Raw genomic sequence first — 15,796 nt, forward strand, 5'->3', positions numbered from 1 at the left:
CTTCTGTGCCGGGGCGGAATCCGGACAAACCTTCTTGGCTAAATCAAATATCCAACGGTTTGAATATTCCACGCTCTCGTTAGTGCTGTTTCGGTTTCGTAAGCGCCGGGCCGTACTTCAAAGAGTGCTCCTCTAGGTTTTTCTCTCGTTAGTCCGTCGACGAACCGGCGCCAGTAGCTACGTTTTTTACCTTTCATCAAACTCTTCATGAGCGTTTCCGCTATCGGTAGCTAGCTGGCAGCCCGTCGTCCCGGAAGGTCTTATACGCAGCGGCCTTCTCCGCGTACACGTCTGAGCACTCTTTGTCCTAACATGGATTGGGAGGACGCCTGCGTGATTTCGCGTCTGGTACGCGTTTAGTCTGAGCTTGAATCGCGGTATCCAGAATCAAGCCACCCAGGAACCCGTACTCTTCCTCCGGAGGAAGCTCTTGGGTGCACTCGATTTTGTCGGATATCGCGGACGCGTAGCTCTTCCAATGAATTTTTCGTGTGAGATCATACGAGACATTGATTGTATTCGGTGGCCCTGACCCGTTAGCAATATTAATTACGATTGGCAGATGGTCGCTGCCGTGAGGATCAGAGACTACCTTCCACATGCAATTTAACCTCAGCGATTTCGAGCAGAGCGACAGGTCTAAGGTGCTTGGACGTGCTGGATGGGTAGGAATCCGTGTCATTTCACCCGTATTCAAAATAGTCATTTTGAAGTTGTCGCAAAACACATGGAGTAGGGTGGATCGATTATCGTCATGAAGGCAACCCCATGCCGTTCCGTGGTAGTTGAAGTCACCTAAAACTAGCCTCGGTACGGGGAGGAGTTCCGTAATATCGCAAAGCCGTCGGTGGCTAACTGAGGCTCTAGGGGGGATGTAGGTGTAAGCAATGTCTTTAATTCTGGTTTGGCAAGCGACAACTTCAATGCCTGGTGTCGAGGGGAGGTCGATTCGATTGAAAGAATAGCACTTTTTGCATTTTTGTTACTAATTGGTATTACAGATATTCAAAAAATACTAAAAGTGAGAATCTAATGAACAATCTCATTGTCTACAACTTCGTAGAATGCTATAAATCGATGTAAAATCACCCGAGAAAGTTATTAAAATTTTATCAGTTTTTAGGCGTGCGCCTATGTATTAAGAAGTCGATTAACAAGGGCTTACAAAAAAAAATGTTGGGTTTAAATGAACAGTAAATTCAGATAAATTTGTATACAAAGTCCTATTCTCAGCAGAAAAAATTTATTTTCAGATTTCTTCAGGTGTTGGGCGAAAATGACGCTTTATGAACAAGGAGGTGTGGAAAGGTGTTGATCAAATTTATTCGATAATCTTACACCTTTTCTACATGTTGATTAATGAAGTAACGGATTTTATCATGCCTTTTTCATTTCTTTTCTCGCTAGCTAATGCTAATGTAAACTAGAATGTAAACTAGAATGACCCTTCTTCCTGATCCTATCCTGCCTGGTAAAATACTATTGGCTTAAATTCAAAGCTTTATATTTGAATGAACTAAAGTACACTGAAGTTTTTTTATGCGGGGGATACGTACCGCATAAAAAAATCCGCATAAAAAAAACCGCATAACTTTGAAAATCCGCATAAAAAAAACCGCATAACTTTGAAAATCCGCATAACATAAAACCGCATAACTTTGAAAATCCGCATAAGAAAACTGCATAATTTTGAAAATCCGCATAAAAAACACACAAGGTGTGAAATATTTTTCAATATTAAGCGCCATAGTACTCAAGGAAGAGCAAGGATTTGAAGTAAGAAAGTTTAGAGAAAAGCGTGGAGTAGGGTCATATGAGCAAGCTTAGGGTTCCCCGCCTACTTAACTCTTTTTCTTCTGCAATGCAGAAGTCAGGATCTTTTGGCATTAAATGCGAATCACCTGAGTCTGCGGCATGTCCAGACAAGCGTAAAGTCACTTAATGACTTATACTGTCGGAACCGTGACTCCTTGGAATCGCAAGACTGACCTCGGCACCTAACCGACCAGCATCGAGATAACGATTTTGAGAGGAATTTCAACGTCGAAAAATTTCTCCGTCGGAGTAGACTAGGCCCACTGCCGGGGACTAATTAGAATAGATCGGGAAGTAGCTCCGGCAGATGCTCGTCGGGGAGCCTGTCAGCTGGAAGTCACACTCCACCCAGAATCGCAGGACCGACCTCGGCATCTGCCCGGGTAGTATCGGTTTCAGAAGATCTTCCACTGCCGGGGAACTCTTCGTTGGAGTAGGAAAGATCCACCGTCGGGGACTATACCGAGTAGTCCGTAGCGAATCGCCGGCTTGAATCATGCGCCAGTGAACCGGACGCAATCCTCCACCGGGAATCGCTGGACTGACCTCGGCATATTGCCGGACTGCATCTAAGGAAGAATAACGTGTCCGTCAACGGTTGCAGGAGACATTCTTCCGTCGGGGAACTCTCCGCCGAGGTAGGCTAGCTCCACCGTTGGGAACTACGCCGAGTAGCACCGAACGCGATAGACCCTGGTCGTTGGGACACCAGTGAACCGGAAGCCACCCTCCAACTGGAATCGCTGGATCGACCACGGCATCCAACTGGTCAACGTAGAGAGGAAGGCATGTAGAATATCATGCCGTGCAGGACTGATATGGTGGTTACGAGACAAGCGAAATCTAGCCCGACCAGCTAGACCTGGAATCAAGTGAAGTGCATTAGCACGCCTCCCCCCAAAGTAGTCATTTCAAATGGAATCCGGGGGATCAGGCAAATGTCGGACTTCTTGGCGAAGTTTATAGGAATAGGGTTCAGAGTTATCTTCTCTGTTCAGAGTCCCTCACTCTGGCACACGATGCACGAAATCGGTAGTATGGTCTAACTACTGAACGTGTGCCGGGTTGGCGTAAAAGCTTTAAAAAAAAATACACGCTCAGAGACTTTTTTCCGATCTCGCCGAACTGAGTTGGCGAGGCTCTGCGGGCCTCGGTTAAAAAGTCGAAATTCCGACCGATTGCTTAAATTTTATTATGATAAAGGTAAAAAGGTATTCAGTCATTTTCTGTTTTTATTTTCACTACATCAAGAATGCTTCTCATATCCTTAACCCAAAGACTAGTAATTTATAACCTAAAATAAAAATATGAACATTTTATGTCTTTTGTTTAAGCATGTGCACGACAATCTATCTTTCGATAAAAGTCGCTTCAGGTGATGCCCTAGAAATTAAAAGGAAGCTACATAAAAAGAAACGCCAAACTTTGAAAATTCGCATTAAAAAACCGCATAACTTTGAAAATCCGCATAAAAAAACCGCATAACTTTGAAAATCCGCATAAAAAACCGCATAACTTTGAAAATCCACATAAAAAAGTCGCATAAAAAACCGCATAAAAAGACTTCAGTGTAGACAGTTCGAGTCATTGTAATAAACGACGAATTTTGTTGGAACTTTGGGTTGAGAATCCTGTTTGTCTTTATCAACATTGAAAGAAAGATGATTGAAAGAGAAAAAAAAAGCTCATCGATTTTCGGATCCATGTTTGTTATCTTTTGGGGTAGATTCATTTCATCAGAATTTATAATGCAGATTTTTGCTTGTCCTCAAATTTTATTTCCAAATCGAACACACTTCACATAATCTTAGAAAAAAGAACAAAACCAAGTTTCATAATTTTCTTTAAGAAGAAATTCCGGAGTCGTTACTCGTTGAACACGGATCACAACAGAAAACGAACAAGAAAATATCAGGCTGGACCATACATTCAGTCAATTCTCATAGTAATATAAGTCTGTTTATTGACGATTTCCCTCATAATATGGGATAAGAGCAAAGAAAACATATTATGAAGACAGAGTTGCAAGTTCAGTTCAAAATCTGTAGATATTATATTGAAATCGCTATCTTCGTACAATAGACAAAACCTTTATTTCTCATTTACTATTGCGATTTCTGTTCAATGTACAGCGAGTTCCAAAAGTTAACAAACTTAAACATAAATCTCATCGAATTATTTTTCTATCCTTCATGAAACTGTCAATCAGTATTCTCAATCGAAATCAATTCAAATGAGAATATCTAATCGAGTTTGATCAAATATAAAGTTAAAATTTAAGCCAAATATATCCTACAAGATGCAAACGAGCAAAAAGGTTGATTCAAGATTACATAAAGCATACTCAAGAATGAGTGAAGAAATAAAAAAGAAGAAGCAAATATATCTATGACAGAAAAAAAACTATTTCATTTTGCTGCATTTGGTGTTTTAATTTCGTTCAAATTTTATCTACTCTTCTCTATATCTCCTTGCTCCTAAAATATCACTTTAATAGCTTTCTCCGGCGTAGTTTTGTAGTTTTCTACAAAGTTGTACACAATGAAATTGTCCATCAGATTCTCACTTTCGATAATATTTGAATGCCTAAAGTACTACCTAGGGGCAAAAATGTGAACTAGTTTCATTGAAAAACCTTAGTTTTCAAACAAAAAAAAACTTTAAAACAAAAAGTTGTTCTAGAGCCCCCGACAGAATATTTTAATTTTACTTTCAAATGAAAAGGAAAGTGATAGAATACATGTTGAAGTTTTAGCGATGCCGATTTTTTTCGAATAAAATTGTTCTACCAAACACACAATAATCGCATTTCAAATTATTTAGTAAGATTTTAAACGAATCGATTTTCGGGATAATGCTTCTGCAATTTCACTGTAGCACAGTGATTAAATCAGTGACCTCGTTCGATGAATTAGCCATCGAAGGATACAAACGCTGAAAGGAGGCCATTTCGCAGTGAACTGCATCAAGAATGATTTTACTGCGGGGAGAAAGCTTATCAAGATCAAGATGCTTTTAAGGGGGTCAGAAATATTTAAAGCTGTAAGAATACGGTCCACAATGCCAGAGAAATTTATTAAGCTAGCGCTGTTTTCTTTCTCTGGCTGAGATATGGGAGCACTTGGAGTTTTTGATGTTCCTGGAAGTGCTGGGAACTCCTTTTCTGAGCTCAGATTACTGAGACCGGGAGCGACTTGCTTCGTTTTTTCACCAGTACTTCCTCGAGTAGTTATTCTAGGGGGGGGGGGGGGGGCATGAAGAGACACCTTCTGGCCTTTATGACGAAGCTTGGGAGAGGAGATGTTCCTCCTTTTTCTATTGCTTCTAGGAACAGTAGAAGATGTTCCCTCCTGGGGTTCATCACAGTCGCCTTCGTCGGTAGACAAGTTGGTATACATGTTCGTAGAGAAAGGTGGCGTAGCTATCTTAAGCATTTCTGCATAAGATCGCTTAGAGCGTCCCTGAAAGGAACGCTTAAGATTCTCCTCGCACTGTTTGTACGCGTGACATGAAGGGAGATCATGTGGGTTTCCCCCACAGTAGAGACACTTTTCGACATCTCTACCACAGGAATCATCCGTATGATTCCCACCGCATTTCCCACAACGGGCTTTATTGCTACAATGGGGCTGTGTGTCCCAATTGTTTGCAATTAGCACAGTTCATGACCGCGGCACAAAAAGGCGAACAGGTAGACGAACCTTGTCAAAGAGGAGGTAGTTGGGTAGAGCAGAACCTGCGAAGGTCACCCGATAAGAGTCTGAGTTGACGCATGTTTTCTTCCCGTCAGCTGCGACTGATGCTGAATGCAAACGTTTGCACCCTAAGATCTCCACTGGCTTAAGCATGGGGTCTTTGAAACAGCCAGTCCCACATTTTAGCAGGTCCTCGCAATTCAGACTCCAATCGGAAACGACCCCACTGACTTCAACCCTGTTAGCTGGAATATACACCCTGTACTCCTTCGTAAAGGGCCCGTAGCCAGCAATATCGTTTGCCTGAGTCAAACTGTTAACAACCACCCGAAGCTTATCAGGGTGAATTTTTGATATTTCTGTCACGTCCGAATACCGATCCGTCAGAACTTGAGAAATCTGCAACAGATTCAAACACTTTTTATCTTTGGTCCGAAAAATGATTACGAGTGACCGAGTTTGGATATACTTTGAGCCGGGGAGTCGATTTTGTTTCGATGTCCATCTTACCTTGAGATGAACCGCCGTCAGGGGAAGTCATTTTTGCACAGGCCTATTACCCAGTGCACGTTAGTAAGACAACCAAGAAGGGGAAACGTAAACTAATACTTAACTTGTGTAGGTAACGGTATCCAGACGGCTTACTAGAAGAACGCTGGTTCACTGGTCACTGACCGGCTAACGATACTCAGAAACAGAAACACAAAAGAAGGAAAAAAATACTGAAACCTCGACTATGCGTAGAGTGTGCGAAATAACCTTGAACGCGGATTAGCACTATTTGTCGGTATAGAGTCTACGGACCGACAACAAAAGACTTCTATCTCGACTGAGTGCTCGATAACGAATGAGCTGCGTATTGTCTGAAGGCACTGTACTGTTCAGTCGTCCGCCCTATCCTCGAAAACGCTTCAATGGTCCGTTTTCCAATCAAGTAACCTGGTGCATTTCAATCGAACGAGTGCAGAAACGCTTTGAGCGCATGGTATTAAGAAATCTACCTTAAATAGATGGATGCTCCAGAGCTTGAAAGTAAATTTTCGATCTAAATAGAACATTTCGAAATACAACACTGCTGCAGCAAAGATTCCATCGTACTTGGTTTGGATCCAACGAGCCGATTGCCGCATGCAATCGGACATTCACCGCAGTGGAAGAGTTTTTCAAGTTTAATGAGTCGTCTATTCGCTTCGTCCATCAAATTTTCTTCAAAGCCTATTAAATTGCATCGAAACATACTGCAATGACTTATTTTTAATGCTATTGCCAAAAAACATTTAATCCGAATTGAACCAGGGAGGGGGGCTGTCCGAATTGGGCCAGAGTGGGGGTAATTTGAACTTATTGCAATCTCTTGGTATAGAGCGCATGGACGCACTTTGATAAAACATAGCTAAAAGCGATCTGAGAAAAAAATGGGCGCAATCGGTCAGGCTTGTAGAAAAGAGTTTTGCAGATGGGTTGACAAAGTTTCATTCTATAGCACAATAACTCTTACTAAGTCCGAATTGGCACAGTTCCCCCTACATTAATGGCATTTGTTAATAAAAATATCTCGCTAGCATAATTTCTTGTTTGTATCGAGCTAAACACGACAAATATTTTTAAAATTCAATCTTATGTTGGTTTTAATAGTATGGGTAAAATATATATGTTATTTTCCTAAAATTTAATCCGCTTTTAGAAATTAAAAAGGACTCGGATAATAATCACTAGAAAATAACCGTCAAACCAATAATGGTTTGTTTTGGGAGAAAGTAGTTTTGAGAAGTTTCCAAGCATTTTTTCTTCGTGCACTGCTCGCTAGCATATTTTTTGTGTGATTTGAATTGATTTTTCTCTAGTAGGGTAATACACCCCACCGGGGCAAAATGCCCCTCTTTAATTCCCAGAATTCATGAATTTTCTAAAAAGTAAACATGACTGATAACAGTATCGTTTCATGAAATCAACGTAATAAGTTAACTTGGTATTTTTAATATGTTGCAAAACAATAATATACATAAAAGCTTCAGAAGAGCCATTTTGATGCAATTTCCCACTTTTTCCAATAGTATTACAACCAATTAAAAACAGTCAGATTTGATAGAACTATTTCGAGTAGCTTACTAGAATATTATAGTTACAGTCTTAGTTTTTAGCTTGGCTTAAAATTATGTGTGCGTGTAGCATTATTCATGCATTCACAACAGTTCATCGCCGACAAAAACGCCCCGCCCATTGAGGCATACTCACCGATTGCTGTGGGGCATACCATCCTCTTGTTGTGGGGCATATTACACTGTAACCGAGGGCATTGTGCCCTGAGTGAAAGAAAAAACTAGAATTTAGAAATCTTTAAAAAAATGTTTAATAATATTTGAATCAGGATGTTTTTAATAAAAAAAATGAAACGGGTGCTAATTTCTAACTAATATAACAATAAATTAGAGTAGATGGTGCGGAGATCATAGTGTCGAATGTTGAAATACAGCTATCTTTGCTTAAGGGGGGCGTATTCGACCTGTTTACCCTAGTATGCTTTTAAAGCTACTAACAGAGCCTTTCTATTGAATTGTACTGTATATTAAATAAGAGGTGTGCGCCGATACGTTGTCGGGCCGCCCCGCGCCTGCACGCTGCTGGTTGCAATTTTTGTAAACACGCCGGCGTGCTGATGTTTTTTACCTGACATCGAAGGCGCGGCGGCGCACGCCTTTATATTGAATATTGAATGAAACTTTCCGCAAACTCGCCTTAAATTTAAATAATGTAATGCTACGTAGCACGCAATGCTGCAATAAGTCACTACCAACCATGCCCTTGTCCAACAATTTATACCTTTTATAATCTATTCTTATTCTAATTAAAATTCTGTCAATGTCGATACTGTTTCCGTTGTTGCATTAGCATGCCTTGTGCATGTTAGACTATGTTATATTATAATACAGCGATTTCAACATTTTTCGTAACACAGACCTCTTCGAATTCACACTGGGTTGCAACAGACCCCTCCCCGGTCCGTTTCGGATATTTGAAATTCCAGTATGCACCAGGAAAATAAATTCTTCTTGGCGGACCCACAACAACTACTTCACGGCCCCAAGGGCCACATTACATTACATTACATTACACATTATATATATATATATATATATATATATATATATATATATATATATATATATATATATATATATATATATATATATATATATATATATATATATATATATATATATATATATATATATATATATATATATATATATATATATATATATATATATATATATATATATATATATATATATATATATATATATATATATATATATATATATATATATATATATATATAATGTGTTATATTATATTAACGTATCGTTTGTAATAGTTTTGCTACTTTTTGTGCATTGAATGTTTTTATGTGTGTATTAGCCGTAAAGCCTCTATTTGTATGGTTCACAGCCTTAAATGCATGAAACAAACAAATAATCAAATTAATTAAAAATCTCATGCGAACATTGTTGTAGCACCTCATTCACCACGCCGGCAAAAACTGAACCTTAGAATGAAATCACTCAGTCTGGACTCACCAGAATCGTCCGAATTGCATGGGCAAATGCGACGACGTTACCCAGGGCCATCGGCTCAGGCAGGCCAGGGAGGTTCTGGGGGTCACTTAGAACATAGCACGCCACCATCAAACAATAGTAGATTACACTGTAAGTATGAAAAATCGAATGCTACCATTAGTCGACTTTAAATATTTGATAAATGCAGCTGTCTAGTGGTTGTAAAACTCATTTGCTACACCGTTCGGATGAAGCTATTTGCATCGCTGACATATTGTGAACTAGATAACTTTCTAATGCAATTAATTGTCAATCAACAGCACCTTCAAGCCCGTCGGGCAAGCAGCGCAAATTCCTGTACGCGAATCGTGGAATGAAAACTGGATCGGTGGACCTTCCAGACGAAATTGAAAGAAGCCAATCATCAGCCAGCACATCACCATGTCCATCACCTGTCCGACAGACGCAGGTAATTCTAGATCATCTTGAAATATTTTAATACAGCTTTGAGGGAATAAAACAACTGGTGGTCTTAGCATCGTTATATAGGGAATAAACTTTGTTATTTTAGCCGAAAATAGCCTATTTTTTAACCATATACGGTAGAAACTAGAAGATGAAAAACAAAAAAATATGATTTTAAATTAGTTTAAGGGGGGCGGTGAAGATTTCAGCGTGAAATAAATACTTCTACTGCGAATTTTTTTAGAACTTTGCGTGAAGCAAATTTAGGGTTACGTGTTTCGGCTATGCAGTCTGCGGTATACAAAAACACTATTTTGTCTTTATCCGACGTTTCGGTCCGTTTGGGACCTGTTTCAAGGATTCTAGAAAGGAAGTTTATTGTGCTGTTGTTACATTGTTTTTTAATTGTTTTTACCGATAATGTGTGTTCTGTTGTCCGATGTCTTGTTTTGCACCAAGCAATTGTCATTTGTCTATCCAACTGTTGAAATCAAAACTACCCGTTTAGAAAATCATTTTTCACAGAACACTTCTTTCCGCGTACTTACATTTCGCCGTTTCGATCGTGTCCACATCGATTTTGAGATCGAAACGCTTATTCTTTTAGCTCGAAATTCGGGCTGAACAGATTTCAACCAGCTGACAGAGTACATACATGGCTGTATGTTGGTGTGTGTTTAAACTTACTGCTCGTGTACCTATATGAGATTTGTTTCAGCTCTCTGAGTTCCTGTCGATAGTCGTTGCTGACTGTGCATTTACATTTGATTTGTTTTGATTCTCTCTTTTCGTTGATCGTATGAAGAATCCTAGCATAAATTACATGCAGATTGGCTGTGTCTGTACGCTTGTTTACTGTGTGTTGTGTGTTCCTAATGTGGCAACTTTCTAGGATTGGCAGATTATTAATTTTGAATGAACGGTCGATAATTTTTAGGTTGTCTAGCCGGAAGGTATGTCCCGTTTCTGCTGCGTGATCTACCAGTGCTGTATTCTCTCTTACGCAAGCTATCGCTGTATCTTCGTTGGTGTACCCCGCATGCCGAAGCGTTGTTAGTTTTTTCATGTTGGACCGATGATCACTGGTGCGGTTTTTTTAACTTTGTGCTAGTCATGCCACATAAGGCATACAACACCACCTGGAGATATGGAATCCTACGAATACTACGGAAATGGCAGCTACGTGGAAGAATGATGAACAGTTTTCTGGCCGAAAGAACGTTTCAGGTCAACGTGGAGGGGCACTTGACGCCAGCACATCAACTGAAAAATGATGTGCCACAGGGCTCAATGCTTTCGGTTACGCTGTTTCTCGTGGCTATTCAACCTATCTTTCGCGTGGTTCCGAGTTCCGTACAGATCCTGGTGTACGCTGACAACGTTCTGCTTATAGTATGGGGGAAGAAAAACCAGTCGCTCCTTCGGAAACTTCAATCCGCTGTGGAAGCCATCGATAAATGGTCGAAAAGTGTTGGATTTACGATATCCGCAACGAAATTCAGCATCTTCTATTGCAGCCTGAATGCCCGCCGCGAACCCACGCAAGCGATAAAGGTAGATAGTGTACCGTTCAGACACATACGCTGCTGAAAACCCTCGGTGTTAATCTCGACCAACCACTCAACTTTAAAGCGCATTGTAAAATTACGAAGAAGGCGTGCGAATCCAGGCTGCGTATTGTGATCGGATGATGATCGGTGCCAAGTTACCTCGTGGTCATCGTGCGTCTCTACTGCAAATCGGGTCAGCAATTGTTACCTCTCGACTGCTCTACGGCATGGGGCTCGTAATCAGAGGAGGAGATGCCGTCATCCAAACTCTCGCACTTTGCATACAACAGGATGATAAGATTCGCATCCGGAGCATATGTCACAAGCCCAATCCTAGCCATTATTATTATAGCTTTCGCAATAAGAACAGCGCTAACTGCGTACCATACGTCCAGAGACCTGCTGATAATGTCAGGTTCGGCTTGCTGTCTATCAGCAATCGAAGCTAGCACCCGTGGAGATTGAGAACATGCTTCGAAACCGTCCAATCAAGCTGTGCTGGATTCCGGGTCATGCTGTTATACATGGTAACGAAGAGGCAGACCGACTTGCAGCAGAAGCCAGGGGCATTGCCCCACCAGATTTATCCGTTCCGGAGCAGACGCCGTTAATCAAACAAAAACAGCTATCCGAAATCAGTGGTACCAGCGGTGGTTAGCGTCCACTGAAGTAAAGCTTCGTGAAGTTAAATTCGACACAGTGAAGTGGAGTGAAGTGAAGTGACCGCGAGAATTCGGCCGAACAGCGAGTGCTTACCCGGCTACGAATAGGGCATACCCGGCTGACACACGATTTCCTGTTAAAGAAAACTTCGCCACCAGCGTGGGACTACTGTGAGATCACTAGGGTTCGTCGCGGTTGCGGTAATTACCGCAACCGCGCGGTATTTACCGCATCCGCTCCGCAAAATCTGCGGTGCGGTGAGACGCTTTTTCCCGCAGATGCGGTGCGGGAAAGAACTTTCACCGCGCGGTTTTACCGCAACCGCACCGCAAAAAATAATTGATGAAGTGATAATTTTGATTATTCTAAATTGATAAACAGACTGCTATTACGAAAGAAAATCTAGCTGTGTCCGAAATATTTTGACGCTATTATTTTACGACATATTTTGGACTAGTTATTTGATACTTCTAAGTAAAAATTCACAAGCTAACCATTTCAAATACATGAAATGCAAGATCCAAATAGAGACAAAATTATTAGATCATTTAAAAACAATAAATTTGTTCTCTTAAATCCAATTTAAAAGTGCATCACTTCTCCCGATTTCTGCTGGTAATCGTGGAATTATGAATCGTATACGATATCAATTTTTCAATTGCGAATTTTGACTAATTTAAAGGAATTAGAAATCAACTAATTATGCTGGGACTTAAACACAATCCAAAGAATATATTTATCTTCGTCAAACCAAACGAATTTGCAATAATTGGCAGTAAAGGATACAAATGTATGAAAGCGTCCAAAATAAGGAGGGGTCCAAATTTGGATGATTATTCTATCATTCGATCCTCAACATCGTATTTCTATCTTCTTTGATTGCTGTGTAAATTCAATGTAAATTTTTCTACAGTCAATTTTAATGGACTCTTTCTCAAAAAGTATGCTACATAACTTTTTTTATACTTCATACATTTTTAAAGGGAGCAATCTTAGTTTTTGAATGAGAATACATCTGTTTCTTGAAGAATGCGGAAGTTAGAGTTTTGAGATATATTGGTCGTAAAACCCCCTATTTTTAAAAATCATTTCTGCTGTATGCTAAATCATACATTTTTTGCAGTTTTTCTAATGTTCAATAATTCTGTACCGGTTGAGACCGGACACCTGATTGGATGTAATGTATAGAGCAATTTTTTCGTCAAATATGGCGTCGTTCTTATTGATGAAATACAATATGTTTTTATTTCACTGTATATGCGCTACTATATAGGAGTACTGGTATTTCGACTTTAAATTTTTGTTGGTGAAATTCCATTAAGAATGAAAGGTGGTTTTACTACGTAAATGCGAAAATCATCCATTTTATTTTCATATGTCAAAAGCATTGAAAATTTAAAGAAAAAAATATGCAACTTCATTTCTTATTATATTTTTATTCCCCTTTTTTCAATTAACTGAAGGGTTGCTAAAATAAAAGTTTTCCTATTACTGCAGTAGAACCTTTTTTGAATGTATAATGTTTGCCTTAAAATAAACGGAATTTTATTAATAGAAAATGCAAAAGTTGATTTTTTCATAAACATTACATTCTGAGGAGTCTCTTAAAGTTAAATTTCGTGTGAATAAAAATAACATTTTATTATATACTGTTACACAAATGAACAATTTTCCAACACTTTTTTTTTAAATTTAAAATTTTTCCGCATTTACCGCATTACCGCGCGGTGCGGTGCGGTAAATAAAGTGCGGTTGCGGTAAGCGGTGCGGTTTTATTATTTTTTTGCGGTTGCGGTGCGGACAATCCATTTACCGCCCACATCCGCACCGCGACGAACCCTAGAGATCACTACAGACGTCCGTCATGTGATTCTCCAGTGCACAAAATACGACGGTGTTAGAAGAAAGCACGATATCGTGTTGACTAGTCTGCGATCAGCTCTGCGCAACGACGAGAAAAATGAGAAGAGTATGATAAAATTCCTAACGGAAACTAATTCTTTAAAATGAGGAGTTTGTATCTTTGATGAATAATAAAACCAGAATATTGAGCTCATGAAACAAATGAACAATTGGTACTCAGTGTGACGCTAGACGCTGAAATCTCGAAACGAGCAAAAACAAAATTTTGGCTTTCACTGCACGTTTGTGATCCTGATCACTAATAGAACATCCATTCTGACCACATTTTTCCTTCCGTTAGAGGCTCAGTTGTTTTCCGATGTCCCGATGAGAGAGTTTAGGATTTTCCAGGTGCTTGCGCAAAATGAACTCGCCATGTTGTTTTTCAGGCGACGCCATTTCTTCCAATTTTCGAAAAACTGGCAGCAATAAAAGTACAGTGTAAGCCATACACTCTAAACTGCTTCTACTCAAATTTTCAAGAGAAAATACCCAATGGGTTCTATAGCATTTTTTCCGTGGTTTTCTATAGCGTTTTTTCCGTGATGCAATTTGTTGTGGGACACCCTTAAATTCCTTTGACACTTGGTATCGACATCGTAGCGTGGTACGCCTGATGCCTCCATGATGGACGAAGGTAATCGAAATTATTCAAAACCTTAGATTGCAATATTATTTACTATTAGTCAAAAAAAATGTTTAGCTTAATAAAATAAATCCTAAAGCCCTTAAGTATACAAAGTTGTGGCGAAAAAGTGAGCTAAGTTCATGATTTTTTTAAAGCGTTTCATGCAATTCTTTTTTTGAAAAAGCAAAAGACAGCTCGTTGGTAGTGCTATCTAAGTTCGAAAAAACAAGTTGAATTTAAAAAAATATTGAAGGTAGGCGGAGTTATGGCCCATCCCCCGTAGCGAGTTTTTTTTTGGCAAAGGTTTGCGGTGAACGCTCTCCAAGCCGAACCGCTCAACTGAAATAAAAAAAAGGAAAAAGATTATTGAAGAAAAATGTATTGTGGTGTACTTGAACGGATCGGTTTTCCAATAAAAAAAAATTTTCTGCGAAAAAATCGTGTTAACCAAAAAATTGAGTTTTGTAGTGTTCAAAATTTTAAACAAAAATTCATGGCAAAGAATCAAAAAATTTTGAATAAAAAAGGAACCGTTCAAGTGCACGAAATACAAACAATTTAAAAAAAATGATGAAGATCGGATGAATCGTTTTTGCGATATAACGTTTACCGCAACGGTACTTTTTAAACAACTTAGTTCCGAGATAATTGCGTTTAAAGTTTTGTGTTAACTTTATACGCGGAAGAACCAACGCGCTGCGAACAGCTGTAGTTTGAAATCTAGTGCTGCGATCTGGATGAAATTTCGCACAGATATTTTCAAAAGTATGTACTTTCAGAATATTCAATTAAATGTTTTTCGATTTTTTGAGTTCCAACTTCTTATATAACCCATTAAAGCAACAATGCAATTACTATTATAGGTATTAACATTCACGGAAGTCACCGACTATGCATGGTTGAATTTCTTATTATTAATAAGACTTTTCAACGACATTAGAAACTATAGACCGTGATCTTACCTATGCGATTTGCAAAACCAGTAAACGGATCCAAATATGATATGGGATGCAAATCCCACACTTGGGCCGACATATCAGATCATAGGATTTAGTTCCACTGTCGTACAGCAACACATTTAGCTATAAATATTTATTGCCATATGCTCAACGATGCTTCTTTATTCATTTCATGCATTGCAGAAGGTGCAACGACTGCTGCCAACTAACATTCACGTGGTGTTGTTTAACTTCAAGGCCCGGCACCAGGACGAGCTGGATTTGATGGCAGGATATAAGGTACATTTCAGTGCACAGGTGCAAATAATTAGCAAACGGTGGGACTTTAGACTACGCATCCAAATTGCAGGTTACCGTTATCGATTCGTCGGATGCCAACTGGTGGAAAGGAAAATGCTTGGGTAAGGTTGGATACTTTCCTTCCAAGTATTGCACTAAACTTGGCGCCTTGGAAAAGGTGTTACAAGTGACCCACCCACTCCATATCACTGACAACGAGCGGTGTGAAGTGAAATTGCAAAGAGATCAAATTGTGATACAGGTACAGAAGGTTAGATTGTTG

The 15,796-nt window shown here is 39.5% G+C and overlaps 1 protein-coding gene across 1 annotated transcript in view; it reads left to right on the forward strand.

The window, feature by feature from the left end:
* Positions 1-15,796, forward strand: part of LOC131688740 (uncharacterized) — a 342,957-nt gene that overhangs the window by 303,251 nt on the left and 23,910 nt on the right. Inside the window, 4 exon segments of the mRNA XM_058973225.1 lie at positions 9,026-9,217; positions 9,388-9,536; positions 15,418-15,513; positions 15,584-15,775. Of these exon segments, the coding sequence (XP_058829208.1) occupies positions 9,026-9,217; positions 9,388-9,536; positions 15,418-15,513; positions 15,584-15,775 (629 nt within the window).

This window comes from Topomyia yanbarensis, chromosome 3, assembly GCF_030247195.1.
Source record: "Topomyia yanbarensis strain Yona2022 chromosome 3, ASM3024719v1, whole genome shotgun sequence".
In the NCBI taxonomy this organism is placed as follows: Eukaryota; Metazoa; Arthropoda; class Insecta; order Diptera; family Culicidae; genus Topomyia; species Topomyia yanbarensis.